Source organism: Mugil cephalus, chromosome 18 (genome assembly GCF_022458985.1).
Source record: "Mugil cephalus isolate CIBA_MC_2020 chromosome 18, CIBA_Mcephalus_1.1, whole genome shotgun sequence".
Taxonomy (NCBI): Eukaryota; Metazoa; Chordata; class Actinopteri; order Mugiliformes; family Mugilidae; genus Mugil; species Mugil cephalus.
In genome coordinates, this window is record NC_061787.1 from 12,006,134 (window position 1) to 12,022,736 (window position 16,603).

A 16,603-nucleotide genomic window follows, 5' to 3' on the forward strand; every position below is an offset into this window, starting at 1 on the left:
TACAGGCGTAACATGATAATTTCATTATATTTAGTTAGTTCGTAAATAATAGTATGATACAAATACAGTCATTTAAAGATGTCGTTTCCTACCAAAACAACATGTTTAAAATAACATTAACATTTAAATGTCAGTTATTTAACTAATTTTTATATTAATTCTGTTTATGAGGCCTAATGGTACAACTGCTGAAAAGACACTTAATCTAACTGCAGAAAATGTTCAAGTGTAATTTGACAACTTCATTTGATATATGATATGAGTCAGTAACATGCCATGAGGAGGAAACATGCAAAGAGGAGTGAATTCATGCTATTGTTGTTAGGAGAGGTCCAGAGGTGACCAGGCTGACAGAGCAGAGCAGGTTTATAGCCAACTATGACAAATCACAAAGCATCTAAAAATCCTTTGATGTGTTTCATCTAAATCCAACATAAAAGTGAACACCAGATTCAGACTGGATTTCGTTTGCTCGAGGAGGTGGTTATTAATTTAAATCCTAAAATTAAAGCAGCAGTTCCAAACCGTTTATCTGTCCTTTAACTTAAAGACAGTCTATTTTGTAGATACTGGTTTTCCTGGCTGGGGTTAGCTGCTGCCATCAGGTGAGTGTTCCCAGTAATAACGTGACCAAGTACGTCCACCTCAAAGCTGGGAACAAGAGTTTTCCAGCAGAACATTGCAAAAAGATGTCACCGTTATTCACTTCATCTATAATTGGTTTTAATGTTGTGGCTGATTGGTGTAAAAGTATTTTTATCTGATACTAACGAAAATATAGAGGTCTGGAAAGAAAGTTGAGCTATTAGCAAAGATGATTATGTAAAAGTTAAGTGGATGTGATAGGTGGTGAACTTTAAGGTATGTCTGGTTTAATGACGGGGAAATTGGCTAAATCAAAATGTAAACAACATGTAGGTGCTGCTTGCTTGTTCACATATTACAATTGTCCCGAATTAGCTGTGGGAAAATTAAAGACAACTACCATGATTGTCAGAAAACCTTTTCCAAGCTTTCTAGTTGGATTTATGAATGAATTCATGATTGAAATGGGAAATAATTATGTCCTCAGGAAAAACCTGACACACTAAGTGATAGCAGTGTGTTTTAATGTTGTCTTGACATGGCTCCGAGAAGTAGTTTGATCCTAATTCTCCCACAAGACTGGATATCTATTTCAGACTTTCATATATGCCGTGGTAAAAACACTGGAATGACACCTAATTATTGTCACAACCTTATTCTGGGTTATTTTTAGGATTGTGGATTGTTGATTTGTAATTGCAGCAAAGACCAAAGAAAACTAGAAACACACAGTGAAGGTCTGCGCACACATAATCCAAAAATAAACAAATAAATATCAAGTATAAAACTCTGGGAAACACTGTCCCCGATAAGTTGTTCCACCCTTCCAAGTGAAATATGAGAGACACTGCTCTCGATAAATACACATGTACAAAAAAAACACACACACACACAAAAAAAATGGTAGGCAAAAACTACCGTCACTGGTAATCATTATGGAAGACCCTGCTCCCGATAATGGGTTTTAATTATGGAAGGCACTGCTCCCGATAATGCTATCATAATATAAACCGCTCCGAAGAAAACTGTGCAACGTAAATGGCTTTCTGGCAAATAGTGTAACTGATCTGTTCAAGCTGATATTTTATTATAGCGTCTAAATTTATTTAAATTTAGCTTTCATCTGCCATTACGTATTTATTTCTTGGGTTTACAACACATTTCGACTGATTTATTTAACTTATTTTCAATTTCTCGTCTGGTTTTGGACAAACACAATCAAAATGCGCCCTATACTTTTCCCTTTTCACGTGTCTTTTGGCAAAAGTGTAAAACCAGGTCAAGTAGTCATTTCAGAAAACAGACTTTACTGATTCAAGTTAAATCCGCGTGCAAAAGGAGGAAATTAATTCTCCATTTTGTCGTCAACAGCTGAGGAGTCTTTAGCAGATGCTGCCGTAGGTTTCAACAGTATAACCGTCATAATTATGGAAGGCACTGCTTCCGATAACGTCGTATAAAAAGACAAGCTTTATAGTGGGCACTGCCACTGATAAATAAATAAATAAGGTCTCTTCGTGTTCTGATGGCAACGAGTCGCAGCGAAAGGCTTTGACTGGTTCGATGTGTCGGGAGTGGAGACGAGGAAGTCAGTAGTGTTTAACGTTCAAGTACTTTATGGAGGTTTTATTTTTGTTGTTGTTTTTGTTTTTTTTTCCTTTAAATCTCCTCCTGATCTTTGTGGCATTAAAAGTGTGATTCTCCAACAAAAGTGAACACTGTATTTAAATGATCCCTACCTGTGCTTTAAGTGCCGATAATGGATCCCTTTAACCTTTTAACCACAACATACTACACACCTAACCTTAACACACACACACACACGCACACACACACACACATACACACACCACTCCCACGCTCACATCCCCCCACCCCGCCTTAGATTTCGTCGTCAATGTCCCAGATGTTTCCCGCCATGGCGTTGGCACACTCCTGCAAGTTCCAGGTGGCCAGGGCCAGCTGGGTGTGGAGCTGCTCCATGTCCACAGTCGCAGCGATGGACGCCAGAGTGTGGGAGCCTCGGCCGAACACGAGGTGACGGAAGGGCGTCTCGACGGGGGACACGTACGGAGAGAGGAGGGTGTGCTCGACCTGAAATGACAGAGACACGGCATTTGAGAGACACGACACGATCGAGAGAAACAAGCGATTCAAGAAGAGGGTGCAGCTCAACATTTGCATATAGTTTTAATTTTGTGGGTTTAAACACAGCACAAACAGACTTTCCTCTTCTGTCACATCAGTGCTATGACACAGGATTCATAACAAAAGCTCATTTTTTTTAGTATGAGCTGCTGTTATTCTTATTTAAACCGATATGTCTGTAATGTCCGGCTACCGTAATAATTGTAGTCTGCGCGCAACATTTTTTTTTCCTCACTCATAAAAAGCTAAATAAAAAGCTTAAGTTGGGGGACAGGTCATCCAAAACGGGGACTGTCTCCACAAATTGGGGTAAAACAACCAACACAGCACCTTTTTTTTGTTGGCACAAATCCTCTCGTTCTGCCGCTTCATTTTTTGGACCTTTCCTTCCATCTTCACCACGCCTTACGGTGATGCAGTTATTTAGAAGTGCTACATTGAAAATGCAAACGCTGTGTAACCAAATACACCAGTATGCCGGTATATTAAAAATTCATATCATAATGAAAATAAAGAAAGAAAATAACTGTATTCAGTATGAACTGTCCTACTGACATCCACATGGAAGAAAAGTTCTCATCTCAGTCTCACACTAATAAACCTTCAAATGACACAAACTCCTCTGACTTTAACTCACTAGACGTTAAAACATTTAAGGCTGTTTTACCCTCATGATCCTGTCGTTGAGGATGCGACAGGCCTCCTTGTCATTCAAGTCAGTGTTGGTGATGGCGCCGTTGATGTCGTCGACGGCTCGCTGGAAGGAGCCTCGTGCGCGGCTCAGCCAGCTCGGACTCACATCCTTCAGCTGACCAGACTATAAAACCAAAGCATTTAAAAACAGCCTGGTTCATTTAGGAAGTTACCGATTCAAAGGAGCGAACCAAACCAGAAAGTGACCGACCTGTGAGAGCTGGCTGACGCGTGCGTAGACCTTGGCCACGGCCTTGGTGAGGACGTTGCCGTATCGACTCACGTCCAGGCTCAGCAGGTGGTTGTGGACGAGTCTCAGGGCCATCTGGCCGGCAAACTGCGCCGCCGCCGCCACCACCTCGCTGGTGCGCTGGCTGGTTCGGTAGTTGAGGTGATCCGAGTCGTCCAGGCTGGTGCCGTAGTAAGCGTAGTAGTCAGACTTTTAAAGACAACACATATGAAGAGGGTTCAATAAACACACATTACATTTTTTTTTTTTTTTTTTTTAAAATAACACAGACATTAGTGTAAATCTCATTAATTTGATCTAACACTCTTATAAAGACTTCAAGCTAAATGTGCCATTAGATATATTTAAAATCATGTTTTTACTGACCCAGTTAAGTTCAGCCGTCAGCTTTTGCTACAATAGTTAATAAATAAATGGCAGGAGGATTAATAAGTGACTGGTCAGATGATTAGTTTCTCAGTTAATCCCAGGGAAATGTTAGATTTTCCTGGTATTATTTAAAACCAAATAAAGAATCATCCCACATTTAAGGAGATGGAGTTTTTAAATAACGCCTATGAAGACTCACCTTAGAAGACGTGAAGTGGAAAGAGACGGAGGGAATGCCGGAGAAAGCCAGGAAGGGATAGGCGGGGTCATCTATTGTCATTGGCCTCAGTCTACAAGCAGGATAAAAGTCACTGATCATAAAAACAGCTCAGAGATCCCATCGTAAGCTGCTTCCTGTTTGGATGTCATTACTTTGGGACGTGATGCATATTTTGGAACAAGTCTCCCTCACTCAAATGAAACACGTTATTTATTTATCTCTGCCCTGCCATTAGATATCTCAGAAACCTGTGTAAAGCTCTGATTATAACTTAAACCCTGAAATCTTCCGTATGTAAAATAAAAAGGGAAATGAAGACGCCGGTGATAATTGAGGAAATGTGTAACTTGCCTACATGCAGCTCCATAAACGTCAACATGATCACGTGCCGGGGATAGTTATTAATGTCAGGTCTAATTAAAAGCTTAGCTCTTTGTAAAGATTTTCACATTTAAACATTTCATATTAGAAGTTTTGTAAAAAGAAAAAGAAAAAGAAATTGGATTCATTTTAACTTAAAAGTTTTCATCCAGGAATTTTTAAACATACTGAATCTATACATGTGCAGTGCTTTTTTCCATTTCAATATATAATATCTATGGAAGATGCGTCACCTTTTTCAGTAAATTCAGTTTACAAATAAATTCAACATTTAAAAAAATGCAACCTCAAAAAATCATCTCAAAATATTCAACCTTAAAAAAGGAGGTTGTATATTTGAAGTTGAATTTTTTGAGATGGTGAATTAGTTTGTAAACTGAATTTATTTAGAAATTCACACTCAAACTCTGATGGCAAAGAAGAACTTCCATGAATATCCTACTTACACTTTGGCCTCCCACTTGTTTTTATCCATCACATCGTACAGCGTGCCAGAACCAAAAGGACTCTTCACCTGTACGTACGAGGTAAAATACAGTCAGAATAAAGTCGACTGGTCGGTTAAGACATTGGGTTGCTATGAACTGATGCGTCACCTCTTTCATCGTACTCTCAAGGAGGCTGTAGAGCAGCGGACTCGCTGAGGCCTTGAAGCCTCCGGTGCCTTCAGGAGACAAACACAAGTCAAATGACAATTTCAACCATTTCAGTTAAAACATCGTGTGCTCGTGTTTCACAGTCGTACGTACCAATGACGGCTCCATCCAGGTTTATGTAGGCAGAGACACGTTTGTCAATAGAGGACATATAACCCTACAGACAAACAGACGTGTTAAATCACATCAAAAGACAGTTGGTGTTCATCTTTTTTAATGTCTTGTAGTTACCTCCAGCCACTCGGTGGCGCCAACACTTCCATACTCTCCAGCGCTCCAGCTCGCAAACACCAGACTCCTCCTGGGCCTGAACCCATCTACAGAAGATCAACACCAGTGCCGACACCATTACATCACAGGCTTTACTGACATTTTCCACAGGTACATTGGAATGCTTGTGCAGCCAGACTAGCTAGCTATAACTACAACATAAAAGCAACACTAGCTTAACTACAACATAAAATTGTGAAATTATATTTAAAAAACAAAATATAACAGCACAAAGTAAGGTAACTGCACATAGGCTTATTGTGTGTACAGAGGAGTTAGGTTTAACTATCTTACATTTAATTAAATATGTATTCGACAGCTGTGGATGTTGTCAATGAGTTTTAATATGAGAGATGGAAGTGTCCTGAAACTGAGGTAATTAGGTGAAGAGAAGACGTCTTCTGGGTTGCCCTCATGGTCCACATTTTACCCAACAAAGACTAATGCCCTGATTCCCCCGATAATTCTCATCCTTCTCCACTGCGTCTGGACCCGGATTCGGACACCCCTAGAAAATATTAGTGCCGTGATTTGACGTATCCTACCGTTCTCCACCATCTCATGGACAGCCTTGGCCAGCTCCATCAGTATGGACGTGCCGACGGTGGCTTTGGCGTAACCACTCCCCCAGGCGTCTCTCTGAGCTCCCAGCACAACGTATTGATCTGAAGTTTGATGAACACCTTTAGCGTCTCAGGCATTAAAAATTGAGACCAGTCTAAATTAAAATGTTAGTCCTACCAGGATCAGTGAATCCTTTGATCACTCCGAACACGTTATGGATCTCCCTGTTGACCAGGACGTTGTTTACCTCCACTGTGATGTCCTCGCTGCCTCCCAGGTTGTAGGACACTGACGGGAGGCTGCCTTTAAAAGCGCTGCTGGCATCTGGTTCAGGACCACCAATTTTCCTGGAACATTTTATTTTAGACACATTTTAATTTACATTTTAATCTAAAAATCTAAATCTGTTGCTCATGTCCATGTCTGTATTTTGAAGTTCTTACCGTAGAAGGGTTGTGGCCATGTAAGCAGTGATGGTCTGGGCTGGGATTTGGGGGAGACCGGACGACTGAACTGGGGGGAACTGGGTGTGGTTGAAGGAGGGGAATCCAGGAGTGAAAGGGTCACCTGAACCCAGATGAACCTGAAGAGGAAATGAAAACAAAAATAAAGTAAGCACGCCACAACTCTTGGCTACTCGTTTACATTCACAGCATGCCGTGAACTCACATGGCCGTAGAGCACCGTGTTTCCTTGATAGTTGAAATCTTGAATGTCAGGGTAGATCAGAACCGCGGAGGCATTCTTCATAGCAGCATTATGCACCTGAGGGAACATCAAAAACACAAAAACCTGTTGGTCAGCTTCTACACAGACGACGTGCTAACCACATTAATCTGTGTTACGTCTAATAGGGCAACAGACGCTTGATTAACACTCATTTAGGGGCTGGTTTATTAGTGTAATCACCATAGAACATTAGTAAGGATGCACTTGAGATGGGTTTAACTTCACGCACAGTAGTCGGGTTCACATGGAGACTTTTTTCTCATTCCGTTTGAAAGTTCAAGTTGTTTACTTTGAATGAAGTTGTTGACTTCATTCTGATTCACCGTTTACATGAAGGAGTGATCTACCCTGTGAAACTGAATGAAATTTCATTCGGTTTGTGCCTGTCTATTTCGATGAGGCGTTTACACGGAGCATTTTAATTCAGTTTTGGCTTCTAAACCGATTGTAATCAGAATATATGGCTCCATGTGAATCCAGCTGCTGTTAAACTGATAAAAGAAAACATTTGTGATGAACTGAAAAGTTTCATGTTTATTCTTTTGTTGATGTTTTCATTTTGAGCTGCATACTTCTCTCTCATGTTTTGGCTCACTTCCCAAATCCTCACCACAACCATCATCACCACCACCACCATCATCATCATCAGATCAGTAAATACCTGCTCTGCAAAACTGATCTTTCCAGCACGGAGCAGCAGCACACAGTTTTCCAGCACCACATTCTTCTTCTGCACGGCATCCAGATCCTCCTGACGCCCGTAGTTGCCGTACACAAGCTTTCCCTGTGGACACAAACACGAGGCGCTGAGGAATGTAACACTTTAAGACAAAGGATTCGTCGATTGAGAAGCAGGAACTACTTTTAGTGCTGAAGTGCACAATTCTCAGCCAGATATTTCTCTGCCAAAACCCTTTTAGTATCGGGATACTTTGTGGCTCCTGATAAGCAAATTCAAAGACTCTGACTCACCTTTACTTTTCCTTGAGCACTGTAGGCCAGATACCCAGTAGGCTTAAAAACGTCTGAACCAAATTCAACACGGTTTGGGCGTTGGCTGCGAAGAAACGAGAAAAACTTGGTTAAAATATCCTTCCGTTCTCTTGGCTCCAGATCTGGCTCTGTTCAAAGCACTGAAGTGCTCCTATAAAATCTAGGAAACTAACAGTTTTACTCTGGCTTGTCATCACTCTTGTTTACTATTTATACTCGCTCCCATGAGTCACAGCATCCTGGAGAGAGCTGGACAAACATACTCAATATACCAGTCATGAGAAAAGATGAAGAAATTAAAGTGAAAAAAGTTAAAATAAATACATAAATGTTTAGAAATGTTTTCTTTGATCTTGAGTTACTCTGAGTTAATATGATGCATTAACCTGTCGGGCATCTGCAGCTGAACATAGTGGATGTCAGTCCAAGGATCCATCTCCAGTTTCTGGAATCCATCAAAGACGCGGTTTGCCAGATTCATATCTTCTGCGCTTCCTGCAGAGCGTCTGGGCAGATCAAAGTTCCTGCAGAGAAACGAAATTGAAGATTGTACCAGCTACGTCTCACTTTAGTCCTGAGATGAAGCTTTGTTAAGAACACAAAATGTATTTTTTTTTTTTTTAAACTCCGGCTGTCGTGTTTCAGGGAAAAAGAGAAATGAGAGTTTTAGAGAGTTTTTTTATACAGTGGCTGCTGCTCAACTAATATTTTTAGAAGGAGTTTTGGCTGCACACCACTGGCTGAAGAAACCTTGAAAAAGACTGAGCCTACATTTGGTTTCTCCCACAAAGCTGAAACTATGAGCCAACTGACCAGCATGAATAAGGAGAAGTCAGCTGTGTTCATGTAGATTTCTTTTCTCATATCACCATTAAACAAACACTCTAAATTTTAAAGCGTACGACATATTTATATTCCTTCTCCCTGACTGATACCAAAATCACAGAGGTCGTTTAGTTTGGCGTTTAAATAGGAAATAGCTATAGTGTTTGTCTTGTGAGGTGTATCCTCTTGGCAAATCTCAAACCTGGCTGTGGTTCAAGGGCATGAACACAAACCTGAGAGTCATTGCAAAAGTCTGGCTGGTGAGTTTATCAGTGAGCAGCTGGGTGATGTTCTTCCAGTCTAGTTGGAAGTCTGGAGCCGATGCGCCACGAGCTGGCGTCTCCTCCGTAGGACTGTCCGTCATCGTTCCCCCGCCGCAGTTCACCGGGCCCTCCTTACTTTTACGGTGGCTGATATACCCGACCAAATAGCCTGGAGGACAAACAGCACAGAGACATAAAAGCTGATATTAAAAATACATCATAAAACGATTTCACACAGGTCATCTTCGGTCGCATTCAGACACACAGCAAGCTAAAAATAACTTTGCAGAAGGAAATTAAATTGTTGAAATTGTTGTCGTTGTTTAGAGTCACATGTTGATCCATCAACTCATCTGAACAGTACGGGCAGAAATGCTGCAGGTACTGGTGAAGCGTAGTGTTGAGCTCTTTTTATAATGCTTGAAAAAAATAAAAATAAAAATAATACAAAAACTTCCCTAATCTAGTTAATTCATGGTTATTCAATATATAGCTAGATGTCCAACTCTATTTGTATTCAAAATATTTCATTATCCAAAAAAAATAAAAAATAAAAAAGCAGAAAACCGTTTACACTGGAACTTTTTTGGGAAAACAATCGCTTCTTTATGGCTGTTTATGAAGTTTCAATCCAGCTAACATCTGGTTAATATTACATCAAAATAATTGCACTTTACAGCATTAATACACAATCCTGAAAAGGAGTGCAAACACAGGACCAGCAGAGACCATGAGTGTTGTCTAAAGCCGACTGTGAAGGTTTCTCAGTCATAGCCAAAAAGAAAAGCTGAAAGAAATGCAAGCGGGTTTTAAATAGACACTAGTTATACAATATTCTGCTGACTGACAAACACAGATTTTCTCATCAGTCTTACCAGGACGAGTGGAAAAACATGTTAAAAAAAAGTCTACAAGTCTTTTTTTCCATTTTTAACATATGTAAAATAACTAACACGTTGATGTAGTGACGATGCTATGGTCTTAGTTTGGTTAGATTTCAAGATGAAACCACTTTGTTAGTTTTAGGGAAAGTGTTTAAATAAAAAAAAAGTACCTTTTTACATTCAGAGGAACTTGGTTGTCATGGTTACAGCAGCAGGGTTGCTGTTGAGGCTATAGAGCAATGCTTGGCAAAAGAAACAACCTTGACTTTCTGGTTTGACACAAGTGACTAACTGTTCGCTTCCTTCTACAGAGTCCCGCGTTTTACCGACTCATTCATCCATCCACCCACCCTGACCTCCGTCCTACACAAACTTTGTGGCTCTATAACCACAGGGGGGTATACACACACAGGAAGCAACAAGCAGCAAAGGCAAGGAAGAAATTAAATACTCAGTGAGGATTAAACAAAAAAACAACAACTTCGAGGCAACTTTTGTTTCCAACCACAGATGGAACGAGGGCCAAGTCGATGGCATCTTCTTTCAAACAGACAAGAAAAGTTAGTTTCATTCATACGCTAGCAATACTTTCATGTTCCACGTGGTGGAAAATATCAGTAACCAGAAGGTTACCTAGGCAACCTGAGCTTTGAGCATCCCCTAACAACCAACTGTCAGCTCCAAACAAATGGGCGACGGGTGACTCAGTTTAAATGAGAGACGGCAACTTACCTATCACAAATATCAGCAGGATTCCCAGGATCAGGTAGAGTAAATTACGTCGGTTTTGTTGCAGAGGCGCCGGCCTGAAGCTCGGAGACCCCCCCGCTTCACCGTCGACCTCCGTGGGCTCATCCGACAGTCGCACCTCCGCATGTGTTTCTCCCTCCTCCGACGGCTGCAGAGTGAATCTGCTGTACCGCTCGCTTTTCATCTGGGGAGAAATAAGAACTGTGAGCTGCAGGTGTCGACGAAAGGTCCAACTATTTAAGAAACACTCATTTCAATATTGGACACAATAATGTCCATGATTGATGATGAAGTCCACAAACGTGTTTTAAATGCAAACCAACACTCACCATCCTGTTAAACGTCGACCTGATACGATCCATCGTCGCCGTTTCTATTGATCTAAAGATAGAATATGAGACAAAGATGAGATCATCAAAAACTAAGAAGCACAAGAAGACATGAAAGAGTCATTTCAAATGACCAGTAAATGGGGTCTTTCTTACTAAAGAGTTTCTCAGACAGTGTTAAGAACCATATTTTACAGTATTCAGTCTCTGAAAATGGAGGACACACAAGCCTGACTCCACGAAATGGACACCATGACTAATGGAGGAAATAATTATGTACCGCACAGTTCATTTCCAGCATAAGCAAGTAAGTAAGTAAGTAATGACGTACATGTTTAATTTTTTCATCTGGAAAACCCCTCCACATAAATATTTGAAAACTTTAACCGTTAGTCTTTTTTCACAGCATATGAAACTGATGAAAGGATGTGTCACATTTAGAGTATGTTTAGGTTTGGCAGAGTTTTTATTCTTTCTACCACAACAAAACTCTCATGTATCCACGGTTACAATACAATATAAAAATCACCAATTAGTCCTACTGTTGACTATTTTTCAGAAAAATCAAATATCTATAAATAAAGACGAAAAAAACACATAAACTATATTTATCACTGCTTCAAAACTGTAGGAATTCAGTTAAATTTAGTTTGTTTTCAGGCGTTTGTATAACAAGATTAGACGAGGAAGGATAAAAATTGCTGTAAAAGCTTCGTCTTATCTTTCCAAACGTCTCAGATGACGCTCAGAAACTGCTCTGACCTGCCCTGACTTCCAAAGCAAATAAACTTGACCTTCAGCTTTTGTTTCCACAAAACAAAACTGTACTTTGTCTTCAGCTCTGTTGCATTTTAAAACATATCAGTCGATGCTTGTTCCAGTAAGTCTTGCTCCACTCTTTTTGCTTCCTTGTAGGAGCACACGTACCAAACCGTATGGTTAGGCACTCCGCTTTAGACAAATACATATTTAGTTTCTAGCAGTTTTACCTGAAAATTATAAAATTATTATTATTATAAATTTATAATAAAGCAACTCAGATCCTATGAGATCACATTAAGCCTCTCAGAGACTCTAGAGATTCTGTATGACCAGAAAAGATCTGAATACTTCCTTGTGTTTTTGCCAACTGTAGCCAAACGTGTAAATCACAACTTGGCTCATATTAGCTCTCAGAAAGTCTGCAAGTACTGCAGTCTAATAAATAAACGACAGCCTGCCAATAAATCCTATTAGGTTCAACTTTTGTTTACACTATTCCACTAAACTAATCTCATGTCGTTACAGAGGCTTTTCTATTATTTTCTTCTTATGTTGATTAAAACGGAGAAGACAAAGGCACAGAAATAGACTATTGTTTAATCAATTTTTGACTGACAGCACAATTAATCAGTTAATCGAGATAATAACAGTCATTACAAGACAATGTATTCTCTTGATTGGTTTTTCAGGAAATCGTTTAGTTGATAAAAGGTTTAAAAATCATATTCCTAATATTAACTATCCAACAAAACCAGAATTTTTTTCTTGATTGATGTTATACACATAAGAAGGACTGCAACAAATAACGTCAATAAATCCGATTAATTTATCTTAATATAGGTTAACAATCTCTGCGTTTATAAAATAAGATAACCTAGTGTTATCAAACCTGCTCATGTGTGCTGATCTCTGCTACTACAGAGACATTTTTATTTCTAAGGAGCATGGCGTCCTATATCCTCTTGCCCATACTCGCAATCTAGTACACCAAACAAAAGCTTCTATTAAAATTAAAACAAATATACACAAATATGCATATATATAAATATATATTTTAAATATGGACACTTATATCAAGAAACTACTTGATACTACTACAAGGAAGTACTAGAGGGCAAGCTAGCTAGCAAAGCCTTAATCCGGGATGTCGTGACTTCACAAAATAGAAAGTTACGTAAACCGCTTTGCAGCTAATTAAGTATTTGCAGTAGAATTCAAAACTTTACATTATTAAATGAATGCATGAATGAAATATACGAATAAATACCTGGGTGATAACTCACCATAACACGCCACTTCAACACTGCTACAGTACAAAAGCTCCTCATTGACTGAGGCGGCCGCCCCCTAATAAAACACTTCCGCCTTACGTCATGTCGTCATCGCTACGCGAGGTGGCGCGAAAACCAGGTGGAAAACTACAGTATTTACTATTTAAAATAACAAGAAGTCGAAGCCGTGCGAACAAGAATACATTTGACACATTAAAATTATTTCGTTAATTCCAGACCTCAGCGTTAACATTAGCTGTTTTATGCAAATGTTTGTTTTATTCTCATAAACAAATGCCACCATGACATTTCTTCAGTGGGTGGAGAGTTGGAGACAGTGGATCAAAAGAGACGTTCATACCTCTGCTCTGACCTTCTTCTGGCTCGTAATCCTTCAAGGTATGATAAACAGTTGGCACACAGAGCTTCATCCTGTTTCCTTGTTGTCCAGTTCACGTTGCAAAACAAGCAACTGTGTTACAGCAACTGTGTAACCACTGCTTCATCAGCCATGCCAACAGATAGGACATTACACAACTAACACCAATGAATGCATTCTGATATAAAATAACGTAAGATCTCCCTTCATGCCTGTTATAACCTTCAGTTGATGTTGAAACTGTCAGCAAGGTCAACCATTTTGGACGATGCAGTTTGTGGTGTGACTGTATACTCCAGTTTCACACATATACAGGGTTATGATCCCATTATTTAACTGCAGATTGTTTTTTCATGTCTGTCACTAGGAACTGTTGCAGAGGTTTTTGATGTATCATGTAGTGAAATGTGTTCAATAATGGCACCAACCTCAAATTTATATTTTGTCTCATTTGTTTTGTTTTTACACAGAATGTTTGCCTTGATAATGTCATTTAGTTTTAAATTTGCCTTCCATGGGAAATTAACTAATGTAAGTTACAGAATTGACTTTATTAAAATGGAAATTGTTGGATGCAGTCATTGGTTTATGAAGGAAATATAACATTATGAAATAAAGATCATGTTTAAGATATAATTTAATGTCCCTTGCAGTGAGATTAGTCTTTGGTTACTGCTATAAATAGGATCAGAACAATTAACACATTAAAGTTCACACCGTTCATTGAATAATAAACCAGTACATTTATATAAAGATTTAATCAATAGCATAACTACAATAAACCAATAAAACACCTAAAATCTTTAAGTAAATATATTAAAATCAGCCCATTTAGCCCAATAACAATCCCTAAAATGAATCACCTTTGTCTCATATGCAGCATTGCATTCCACCAGCACGTCTGCAGTGCCAGAAATAGCATCTGTGCTGCTGAGACTTAACACTGTGTGTGTCTATGTGTGTCTTTCCAGTAGATGGCAAGATTTAATTGGGGCTGAGCACATCATGCAATACCAACGTTGTCCCAGATGGTGTCACCTTAGCGCTTTGTCTTAAAATTACTTCTCTTGAGGGAGAATTAACCTCCATCTGTGGACAGTAAAATAATTTTATTCTCTTAAAGCCGCAGCACAGATGGTGTCTATGCAGAGTGAGAGAAAAGCCACGGGATCAACATATCACACTGTCACTGAGAAGGTAACTGTTAAATGTGTTACTCAGGAAACTCTGCTGGTAAATGCATGTTAAGGATCTGACTTGTGATATTTTAGTCGCCGCTAAAGGTTTGTTTCACGCAGTAGCAGAAACAAACTGAAAGTGACACAATGGTTAAACTGACGCATCAGGCTTATTTGTGCAACACCGATGGATGGAGTATTCAAATCCAGGTGCACTATTATTATACACACTTAACATTTAAAAGCATTAGCGATAGAATTAACTTCTGCTATTCAGCCTAGCCAACTGACTGTGGCTGTTTCAGCGCAACATAATACAATATAATAGTACGTCAAAATAAAAACACAATTCAATCAGCAGCTCTCTGTTATTTAAAAAAAAATGCTGAATACGATATCCCTCATGAACAAGGATTTAGTGCAGGACTGAGTACATATGTGCTATGTACAGAATGTATGTATATGTATAAGATTGTATGCAGTTAAGCAAAATGTATCTTGCTGAGTAAAAAGTAACAAAATGCTGATAAAGCCTACAATCACCCTTCAATTTTACAAAAGTATTATTTGAGTAAATCTACTTTATCATCTTCTTCTACTGGTTAACAGCTTAACTCTACTCTAATAATAAATTATACATGAGAGTAGGCCATGTATCTTTTGCTAACGTTGCCAAAATCTGCTTAGCAGTTTGCTAACAATAGCTTAATTTAGCTGCCTTCAGATAAAGTAAGACTCAAATGAACTGAAGGTAAATATTGATTGATTTTTTTATTTTGAATAAAATGTTTTTTTTTTCACTTGGAAAAATCATCACTTTTTATTTTTTAAAATAAACTATTTCGTGCAACACAGTTTTGTTGTCTAGCTGTTGCTAAATTAGCTCATACCACATATTTATGTTAAACATCAAGGGAGAGGTGAGAGGAGAGAGTTAGCTTAGCTTAGCTTAGCTTAACTTAACATAAAAGCCTGAAGCTGAGGGAACAGTTATAAAACAGCCTAAAGGGACTTTGGACGTAAATCCACAGTGTGTTTTATCTGTACCAAACCTGATCGTACAAATGACAAGTTAAAGTTTTACAAGGAAACAAATACTAAGCCAACAATGCATCTGCCTTTGGCAGTTATGTGACAAGCAAATTAGATGGTAGTCCTGATGTTATGCTAAACTTGGCCTTTTGGAGCCAGGAGAGTTATCTTAGCTGAATGTAAGGACAACGTTATGCTAGTTAACCACCCAACAGTCTGTTTATATTTTACACAGATATGAGAGCAGTTGTTTTATAAGCAAAAGCTGCAGGCAAACATCTTGAAGTTGTATGACTTATGCTAAGAGAAGATTCTTGATTTTAATCTCCATTTAATCTCTAGTTGTCTAGGCTGGATGTTGCTATGCTAAAGTTAGATAAATGTCTCCTGGTTACATTTATCACAGATATGAAACTGGTGTAGCCACTTTCTTGCCAAGAGGTTAATAAACAACACCATTCTCTAATGTCCTTTAAATATGAACCTGGAGATTCAAGAGACAGTTAGCTTAGCTTAGCTTAGTATAATGACAGTGAGCTGGTATTTAACACACGTAGACCTTTAAGTATAAGGGATAAGACAGTAGCTGTGCTCTGTTCAAAAACACCTCTGAACTTCACTAATTATCACATTATATCATATTGGGTGGATCTTCAACATCTTACTGAGTCAGGCTGTTGTCCCCACCTGCTTCAAAGCCACCGCCATCATCCCGGCCCCGATGACGTCGTCTCCCTCCTGCTTAAATGACTACCGTCCAGTAACACTCACACCCATCCTGATGAAGTGCATTCGGTCAGTCATGCACCACATCAAGTCTTCCCTCCCCCTCCCTCCCTGGACCCCTTCCTGTTTGCATATTGGTCCAACCAATCAACCGACGACGCCATCTGCACTGTCCTCTACTCAGCCCTCACACACCTGGACACTAAGGACTCACACGTTACAATGCTGTTCATAGACTTTGGCTCAGCACTCAACACAATCATCCCCGAAAGGCTGATCTACAAACTGGACCGGCTGGGGAAACCACAGGCAGTACGGGTCGGCAGTAGCACATCCAGCACCCAGG

General features: G+C 39.4%; 1 protein-coding gene across 1 annotated transcript; it reads right to left on the reverse strand.

Moving 5' to 3' along the window:
- Positions 1–2,399: 2,399 nt before the first annotated feature.
- Positions 2,400–13,045, reverse strand: tfr1b (transferrin receptor 1b). The gene is made up of 19 exons (XM_047612104.1): positions 12,955–13,045; positions 10,910–10,961; positions 10,563–10,764; positions 8,917–9,115; positions 8,245–8,382; positions 7,838–7,922; positions 7,527–7,649; positions 6,806–6,901; positions 6,580–6,719; positions 6,314–6,483; positions 6,118–6,237; positions 5,534–5,619; positions 5,396–5,459; positions 5,243–5,310; positions 5,093–5,160; positions 4,245–4,335; positions 3,638–3,865; positions 3,401–3,550; positions 2,400–2,679 (listed from the first exon to the last, which is right to left on the reverse strand). Exons 2-19 carry the CDS (start codon positions 10,940–10,942, stop codon positions 2,467–2,469), a joined length of 2,274 nt encoding a protein of 757 aa, XP_047468060.1. The 5' UTR covers positions 10,943–10,961; positions 12,955–13,045; the 3' UTR covers positions 2,400–2,466.
- Positions 13,046–16,603: the final 3,558 nt, after the last annotated feature.